The sequence below is a fragment of the Mustela erminea genome, chromosome 7 (assembly GCF_009829155.1).
Source record: "Mustela erminea isolate mMusErm1 chromosome 7, mMusErm1.Pri, whole genome shotgun sequence".
NCBI classification, from domain to species: Eukaryota; Metazoa; Chordata; class Mammalia; order Carnivora; family Mustelidae; genus Mustela; species Mustela erminea.
Genome location: NC_045620.1, coordinates 121,838,569 through 121,848,295, shown reverse-complemented (window position 1 = coordinate 121,848,295; position 9,727 = coordinate 121,838,569). Strand labels below are relative to the sequence as shown.

The 9,727-nt window shown below is 38.2% G+C and overlaps 1 protein-coding gene across 6 annotated transcripts in view; it reads right to left on the bottom strand.

The window, feature by feature from the left end:
• The window catches only part of ASXL2 (ASXL transcriptional regulator 2), a 130,653-nt gene that overhangs the window by 43,390 nt on the left and 77,536 nt on the right, over positions 1–9,727 (bottom strand). For 3 of the 6 annotated variants that reach the window (XM_032353110.1, XM_032353112.1, XM_032353111.1), the window contains 2 exons: positions 6,599–6,707; positions 3,031–3,181 (listed from right to left, as the gene is read on the bottom strand). In XM_032353110.1, the coding sequence (XP_032209001.1) occupies positions 3,031–3,181; positions 6,599–6,707 (260 nt within the window). Of the gene's footprint in view, positions 1–65; positions 1,192–3,030; positions 3,182–3,269; positions 3,376–6,598; positions 6,708–9,727 lie in introns of those variants that run through there. The other 3 variants (XM_032353115.1, XM_032353116.1, XM_032353113.1) reach the window with 3 other exon arrangements.

Below are 9,727 nucleotides of genomic sequence, written 5' to 3'. Positions count from 1 at the left end.
CTACCAAAAAAGCAACAGAAAAAGTTGATTTTAATCTTTTTTTTCCTGGATTTAGTCCACCTTACCTTGGCTTGGAATTCCATAAAGCTCTTCTCTGAACATTGTTTCCTGTCTGACAATTAGGAACCAAAACTATGAACTTATAAGTTCTTCCACTTTACATGGAAATCAATAAACTACTTTTAATATTGGACTGAATTTCAAAGTTCTGTTCTCCGTTCCTATTTGGCTGAAAGGTATACCTATTATCAAGCCAGTTTCTATCGATTTTCAACTAGAAGTATCAGTTTTGCTGTCAGAGCTCTTTATTTTTGTACATAAAAGGAAGTGGGTTTTGATACTATCTCAATGTTCTTCCTGTCTTACAATGCATTTGAAATAAAGTGATGTCAGATTGAGAGTTAAAGCCCTAAATAAGACAAAGGAATAAGCACAATTACTTTTCTCTACCTTTATTAATAAATGCAACTGATTTAGAAATGCTCTGTCGCACACTGCTGCTAACACCACTAAGTACAAGCTTTGCATGTTAATTTGCACCGGAGGCCATGAACATTCACAGATTATATAATATGTACCTAAAAATTCACACATCCATGCCATATGCCGTGGTATGACCCGTGAACAAGAGAAGCACATCCTATGAGAAACAGAATCATTCTTCACTGTTGGTCGCTCAGCAAAGAGTAAACATGAATTCCATATGACATCATGCACACCTCTTACCTTCATCTTCCAAACACCATCTATAGCCCATTCTACTCTCAGTTTAATAGACTACCTATAATCAGAAAAGAGCTTTACAGAACATCTCATCTTAATGTAAACTGAAGATAAATACTCAATAATATGATCATTTCTAGAAGAAGAATGAATAACAACACAGTTCAGTAACATTTTATCTGGACTACAATTCTGAATTTGCTATCATATTGCTATTAAATATCTTCTGTTACAATGCCAAATATAGTACAAGGTTAGGCTATTTAAATCTATTAAACTACTGACAATGGGACTCTGTTGTTATTTCTTAGATCTTCTTATATCACAATACATACAACCTTAATTTCTTAGACATCCCCTGTAACAAATATGTTACAGCCACTACTCAGAACAGCTACTGCAACATATGTGGCTATTGAAAGTGGAAAGGACGGGGCACCTGAGTGGCTCAGTGGGTTAAAGCTTCTGCCTTCAGCTCAGGTCATGATCCCGCATCGGGCTCTGTTCAGTGGGAAGCCTACTTCCCCCTCTCTCGTTGCCTGCCTCTGTGCCTACTTGTGACTTCTGTCTGTCAAATAAATAAATAAAATGTTTCAAAAAACAAAAAAGTAAAAAGGAATGACCTTTGAGACCATGATTCTGTTCCCCAAATCTCTAGTCTGGCCCACTTAGTTATTGATTTTCCTGTCTTTGGACACATCCAGAAATTATGAATCTTACTGTTTCTTTTCTTGATGATTTGGCTTGGTTCCTAATCTTAGATCACCAACTTCAAAAATTTAAACTAGGTGGGGCACCTGGGTGCTGTAGTTGGTTGTGTCTGACTCTTAGTTTGGCTCAGGTTGTGATCTCAAGGTTATGAGACCAAGTCCTGCGAGACTGCCTCCACACCAAGCATGAAGTCTGCTTGGGAATCCCTCTGGCCCTCATGCTTGTACTCTCTCTAAAACAAATAAAAAGAAATCTTAAAAAAAAAAAGTTTAAACTCAGTACAAGCAGGAATGACAGAGCCCTTAACACTTTCGGTTCCACTCTCCCAAAGATCCTTAGTGGACTCTGAGGAATGTAAGGCCATGGACCATACCTCCTTTCACCACTAATCTAAAACATATCTCTATCTCAAGAATACTGGTCATATGAGCTAGCTTTATCTGGACTTTATCCTATTTGTTCCTAACATCTGAGATCTGGGTTACTCTCCAAGTGAATGTGATCTTACAGCTAAAATCCTCTTATTATAAAACGTGCCCGAATTTGTATGTGTGGTAGCTTTACCAGAGAACACAAATGATGCCACCAATTATCTCAGTTCTCTCCAGGAGTATCACACATGTGAATGCAGGGATGGTAAGGAATCAGAGTTTTTTTCTGATACAGCACCAAATCAATAGTTCCAAAGCACTTAAAATTAATGAATCAAGTATTCCCACAAATAAAACTCCAGGTTCTAGATCCAAAGACTGCTCACCTATAACACAAACCAAAGGGGATATCCAAGCTAGGGAAATTCTTGGATGTCATTTTGTTCTAGAATATCACTATATCAGTCCTTGCCAAGGAACCATCATGAGCTGGCTTAAATCTGCCCTGCCGTGTACGGCTAAGTTTATAAATATTGAGGTAAAAACAATGTGCCCTCTTCAAGAAGACTCTGCTAAGAAGCTACAGATAATTACCAAGAATAGATAATAAAGTGTATCCCTAAGTGGAAATTCCATCCCAGGGAAGCTGCAGCAACAGACATTACTCCCTAAAAAATGTTTTTTTGGGTAAGCTATGAAGCAGACACCAAGCAAGGGAGAGCAAAGAACAGACTAAATTTAGTCCTTGCTAGTAGAAATGAAAAGCGTTCGTTCCCTGGTAAGTAGAGGGCTGTTAGAGCAGTAAGTGTTCAGATTTTAGAAGAGAGTTTTAAAGAGGCAAATAAGAGCATCCTTCAAAAAGGCTATGGATGACCAAGAGCTGAATATTCATCCAGGTAAAACCTAGAGAACCGTGCTGTCCAACTGATAGCCACTAGCCACGCGTGACTATTCAAATGAAAATTTAAAAAGAAGAACAAATTCAGGCTCTCAGTCAAACTGCCATATTTCAAGTGCTCACAGACATAACGAGCCACTGGCTGTGTTGGGTTGGACATCACAGACACAGGATATTTCCTCATCGCAAGAAATTCTACTGGACGGTACCAATCTCAAGGGAAAGGAAAGAGACGGACTGTCCCGGGGTCTGAATACAGAGGAGCTACTAACAAGGGCATGTGTCCTATAGCATTCAAGACTTTATCGAGAGATCAGGTGGATTTACCTTTCCTTTTCCACCTGCTCTTTTTTCCCTCCTTGTTGCTGCCACCATCACTGCTGCTGCTGCTGTTCTCAGAACTCTGGGAATCTGACTGACCATCACTGCTTTCTTCTGAACCTTCTGATAGCTCTTTCACCCCATCGGGCACGTCTTTCTGAAAATGCAGGCATCCAATTAGGATTAATCATTACCGTTTCAGCAAACAGGAATTAGATTTCTGATATGCATTGTTGTAACTTAACTGTGCTGATTAATTTTGAGTATTATAGGGTTCAGTAGCAGAACCAGCAATATTTTCTGAATTTCTGTCATCTCCCTTCTGTGGGTCAAATTAGCTCATGTTTCCATCTACATCCAAAGATAAAAATTATACATGACAATCACATGAAAGCACAACACAGAGGCTTAAATTAAAACAAACTGGGTCTATGGAAGTCCAAGTAAATGAGATGTTCAGAATTTAAAAACTACAATAATAATTTTGTGAAAGATAGATATACTCATTATCCAAGGATATGTGCTTGTTTGTGTATGTATTTGTACGTGTTTGTTAAGTAGTGTGAGTTCAGCTGACTCTGGATAGGAAGAAACAGTACATTATCTGAATCTCCTTGATTTCTAAATACTGATTAGTAAGCAGCAAGAGTCAAATACAAAAGGAATAATTCCAATCCTTTTTTTTCTATTTTTAAATAAACTCTTCATGTGGGCCTCACACTTACAAGCCCAGGATTAAGAGTTGCAGGCTCTACTGAATGAGCCAGCCGGGCACCGCAAAAGGAAAAAGTTTTTTAAAAACTCACAGGACTCTTTGTTGTCTACACTGAATAGTGACAATGCTAAACAGAAAAGATGCCTGTGTCAGCAGAGTATATAAGAGATATACAGTAGGATAGGTGCAAGATCAAGAACTAGAAAATTAAGATTTTCTGGAGTTGAATTCTGGCTTTATCGTCTGCTAATTATGCAATCCGGTCAAAATCTTAACCTCTTATGCCTCAGTTTCCTGGTCTAAAACATGGAAATAATAATACCTACCTTATGAGATCATTCTGAAATTAAACGAGTTAAATGTAAAACGCTTAGGATAGTGCCTGGCACAAAATAAATACGAACTACTATGTACACATGTAGTATATAAAAATATACACAGGTAAACATATTAGTGAATTTCTAAGTTAAGAAACTATGGCTAGTTCTTTTTTCCTCTCAATATATTTTTTTATTTTCCCACATTTTATAATCAGATAAAAAATAATTCTGACCGTGTGACCCTCCTTCCTAGAACTGACTCACAACATTATAGCCAAGATAATAACCTCTGATCCAGAAAGGAACTGCTTCTTCCCAATTATATTTATATCCTTTTGCCATTTCTAAGACATTTCTTATATACTTTTTTAAAATACACACCCCATATTTTGCTATCCTTTCCTTCAAAACATGGAAGAGCTCTTACAGAGTTAGTTGCCAGTCAGACCTCCTGACCTGTAGGCGCCATTAAGTATTTTAAGTACAAATGTAACTTCTTAAGCTTAGACTAGTAACCTATCCAGGATCAGCTGGTCAACCGCGTGTGCCGCATATCTCTGAAACATTTCACCCCTCCTTTTCCCCACTCCACAGTATCCAATTTATTTCTCTAATGTCCCTTGCCTCTCTTTTACTGATCTCATAGTTCAGGCCAATTATCTCTTGCAAACAATCCATTTTTACCCTTAAATCTATCTGATTTGAATTATCTTCCTAACACAGATTTGATCATACTATTCTGAAAAACCTCTGCCATCTCTTCAGCTCTCTTTCTCTCTCTCACTCTCAAACTGCAAGTCAGGTTTTCAAAAAGCCTCCAAAATTTGATTTTCACTTAATGTTTACCCCGCCCCCAAACCCTTACCACACTGGCCCACACACAGAGGATGGTAACCACTTCTCTATCTACGCTGGTTTCAAATCCATTCTGAACCCTTCTGTGTGTGCCTCTGCTTCCGCTAGTTCCTTATCCTGGAAGGTCCTCCCCACCAATTACTTATCAGCCAACATTCAATGCAAATCTTAAAAGTTAAAACAAAAACAAAAGCTTTCTATAGCCTCTTATTCAAAATGCATCTTTGTTTCTCTACATTATGATGATGCCTTATAATACAGTACTTTGTATCACAACAGTCTGGCGGTGTGCAATTACTTCAGTAATCATATGCGCCTCAAGAGATAAGGAACCACAGTTTATTCTTCTTTACAGTCTCTACAGTGTTCAGCACAGAACAGACATTTAATTAATGTTATTAACAATATGGAAGGTCTAGAACAGCTAAACCTTAAAAGCAACACAAAAAGCTCCCTGCAGGAGTAGAGCCTTGTATCACAGGAAGTTTAATAAAGTGTATAAGAAGGAGGTACTATAGGCAAATTAGAACTTTCTAATGTTAGTGGGCCATTCACAACCACTGAGCATAGTGATGACTACAGCTCAAAGCTAAAGAGGGGACAGAGCCCACGTACACATGGATAATAGTCGGTGCATGCCAAGTATTAATTCTCCTCCTGCTGATAATTCTTTTGGCAAACAATCCCTTTCCTGAATTCATCTGGCAGAGGGCTTCCCCTCCACCTGATAGCAAGAGTGATCATGAACCTACAAATCGCCAATCAGAAGACTCAGTGCATTTGGCAACAGTAATTATTCAGGCAGAGACACGTGGGCCAAGCCAAACCAATTAAGCCAAATCAGAACTAACTCAAGAGGTCCCACTTCAGCTCCTGAAGCTCTTTTCTCTTCAGACTTACAGCCTACAGAGTGGGGGTTAACAATCAAGTCATGTATGATAGGAGAGAACCTGCCAAGAATAAAGCCAAAAGAAAGCAGAGAGATCAATCCCCAATGACATCATTTGAGCTCCTGGATCCGGGCTGAGTGTTCTTAGAATCTATAGTTACATGAACTAATAAACTCTCTGTTTTAATCAAGCTCATTTGAGTTGGTTTTCCTGTTTGTGACTCAAGGGACACTGATAAGTCAAGGTGTCTTCTCAGCGCCAGAATTAGAAATCAGCAAGACTGTTATAGTAAAAAGAACAGGAGCTCAGAAATTTAGTCAAATCTGGGTCCACATTCCAGTTCTTACACTATCCGTCAAACAAAGTAAGAAAATCTGATCTTCTGAACTCGGGCGTTCTCCATTACAAAAAAAGAAGAACTGCAGCTCTGATTTGTAATGGAGAATTAAATAACAAAGTAATAGAAAGCATCAAGGCTCTATTTGCTGCAAGGTAACACTCGCTACTCAAACGCTATGAGGTCTTTTAAAAAGGCACTGGAAGAAGTCATTTTCACTTCATCCTTTCAAGATAGCATTATCATACAGAACGAAAAATATAGTTAGTTCTCTGGTCTACCTATAGATGCCCACAGATTAGTATAAAAGTACACAGGATACAGAGTTACACATATTACCTCTTCCTGAAAATAAGCTCTTCAAGAACAGAGTTCTGTATTTATGATGCAAGTATCATTTAGATGTAGTCACTTCCTGTTTTTACCTTATAAATGATGCCCTAACAGAAATATTTACCTTTAAAGTATATACTCCCATTCTACCTGGAACTTTATAGAAGATGCCTTCTTCACCTCGGGAGTTTGTATGCAGCATTGCATTCAGGCAAGCAAGAGGGGAAGTCCCGCTGCAAAAAAAAAGAAAAGAAAGAACAAGAGGAATACAATGGTTAGTTTCTGTCTCGGAGTAACGTACGTTACACTGACTAAGATAAAATTAACTGATCAACATCATTTGACAGAAACACATTTTATAGGGTGCCTGGGTGGTTCAGTGGGTTAAGCCACTGCCTTCGGCTCAGGTCATGATCCCAGGGTCCTGGGATCGAGCCCTGCATCAGGCTCTCTGCTCAGCAGAAAGCCTGCTTCCTCCTCTCTCTCTCTGCCTGCCTCTCTGCCTACTGCCTACTTGTGATCTCTCTCTCTGTCAAATAAATAAATAAAATCTTTAAAAAAAAAAAAAGAAAGAAACACATTTTATAAACTATAAAAAGTCTATCCATCTATAGAGAGGCTGCCATGGAGAAAACTGATGTAAAATTCATCCCCATGTATCTAAAGGAAAAAAAAAATTTTTTTTTAAATATTTATTTATTTGACAGACAGAGATCACAAGTAGGCAGAGAGGCAGGCAGAAAGAGAGAGGAGGAAGCAGGCTCCCTGCTGAGCAGAGACCCCCAATGTGGGGCTCGATCCACGAACCCTGGGATCATGACCTGAGCTGAAGGCAGAAGCTTTAACCCACTGAGACACCCAGGCGCCCCCCAAAATTCTTTTTCTTAATCCTGATCCAGTATTTAACATGTAAGAAAACATGGACCTCAGAGAAATCTTACAAATATATTTTGTAAATATTGTATTTCACTTATGATTTTGTCAATTATACCTCAGTTAAGGTGAAATTAAAGAAACAAAACAAATAATCCCCTTCATTTAACACAAACTTTACAGGTCCAGAAGTAAAACACAGAGAGGAAAGAACACATCTACAGATTCCAATAAACAATACTGCTCTCCCCTAAAAAGGTAAAAAAATTAAAATATATATACATACACACACATCCATTCTCTTGCACACTGCGGCAACAGACTGAATCTGAGGTGTGAAATGAACACACTTCTATTGCCTCTTATATTTTAAGTTTTTTATTGATATAACTGACATATATTAGTTTCAACTGTACAACATAGTAATGCCATGCATACACACATGTACACACACACATATAATGCAATGGTCTCTTGTACTTAAACCTACCACGATTTCACTTAAAGAGGTAAGAGGTAAGTTCTGGAATATTTATCATCCATGTAGCACCATGGTTAAATGTTTACTAATTCCAATACACATTTACCATATTTCTAGAATTTTGGGCCTATAATAAATCATCTGTAAAAAAAAAACATATTATTTTCCTTTCTGTTATCACATTATATTTCCTATCTTTTTGTACTTCTCTAACATGACAAATAGCAAAATAACAGAAGATGTGTGGCATCCTATATTTTTAAAAAAAAATCCGTCCTAACACCTGAGGGATAAGGCAGCTTATGTGCACATTTCGAGCTCTTCTCCCTCTCAGTTCTCTGCGGGTACCACTTAATCTATCTCAAATAAGCCTACGGGAAGATGCTGCTAGGTATCTTGGGTATACTTAAACATAGGAGTTCTCTGTGGGGGAGAGCAGGACCATGAGTCCATTGTCCCCTGGTACTTGCGAGAGTGTTGAGGGTCAAAAACTGTAAAGAAGACAGAGGGCAACCAAGAAGATTTTTCAAAGAATTTTTTGTCAAGGAAATACTGAGAGTCTCCAGATTGATTCTCACAGTTATTTTTATATAATTTGGAATTTCCATCTTAAAAATACACATAATGCCATTCTAGTCAGAAACCCAAAGTTTGTATCAAATAAATATGTAAGAAATTTCTGGGGAAAAAATGATGGGAGCCTTAAGAAGATATTAAAATGTACTCTAAGCTACTACTATTGAAGCAATAGGTTTCTAGGACAGGATAAATAGGCAAATGAACACTAGGCTGTTGCCAGAACAAATCAAAATACAGAAACAGATCATAATAAATGTAAAAGGTGCAATCTCTGTACCTTTGTACAATTCTGCACCTTTCTGTAAGAGCTATGATCTGGTCACCTGTGGTCTGATTCCCTAGCATCTACGCAAACACTCTTCAATACCTAAAATTTCCCATAAAATATTATCCCTTTCCTGGGCACCTGGGTGTCTCAGTGGGTTAAGCCGCTGCCTTCGGCTCGGGTCATGATCTCGGGGTCCTGGGATCGAGTCCCACATCGGGCTCTCTGCTCAGCAGGAGGCCTGCTTCCCTTCCTCTCTACCTGCCTGCCTCTGTCTACTTGTGTTCTCTGTCTGTCAAATAAATAAATAAAAAATCTTTAAAAAAAAATATTACCCATTTCCCACCTTCATACAGGGGGTTGAGACTGAATTAATACCCTGCACATCACAGGTATAAGTCCAAACTGTTACAGCACATTTCCTGGTTGAATAAGCCAGTCAGCATCCCTGTATGCACTCTATTCTTCCCCACTCCCACAGTGACAGATTCAGGACCAGACACATTACTCAATCTGGGGCAATAATCTAAGGAGCTATTTTCTTGGGCATTTAAGAAAAGAAACTTTTTCTGCTGAGAAGCCCCAGAAAGAGACTCTTTCTCCTCCCCTGAGCAGTAAGAGGAAGTAATGCCTAAAACTTTCAATATGTGACCATGAGGAAAATATCTGGGATTGGGGTAAACAACAAACAGGACAGACAAGGAAAGGGTTGGGTAAGGATCACAGAGAAAAACACAACACCCAAAAAGGCACTGAACTGCAAAAAAACAAGGAAAACAGCAATAATTTTAGCAATATTACTTTTGTCACTCTATCAAGCCTTGCCTTGAGTCATTCCTACCTTTGGTATTGCTGAGGTTTTACATCATTCACAACCAAAAGAGTCGTAAATAAAATAGTTTATGTTAGGTAGTGCTGGAATAGCATGTTATACATCTGTGGAAAATAATTCTCACAGAATACCTAAAACACATCTTAAATGTATTAAAAAAAAAAAAAAAAGTAAAGAAGGAGAAAGTATAAAGTAGAAGGCATTAAAAGGAAAACAGGGAGTG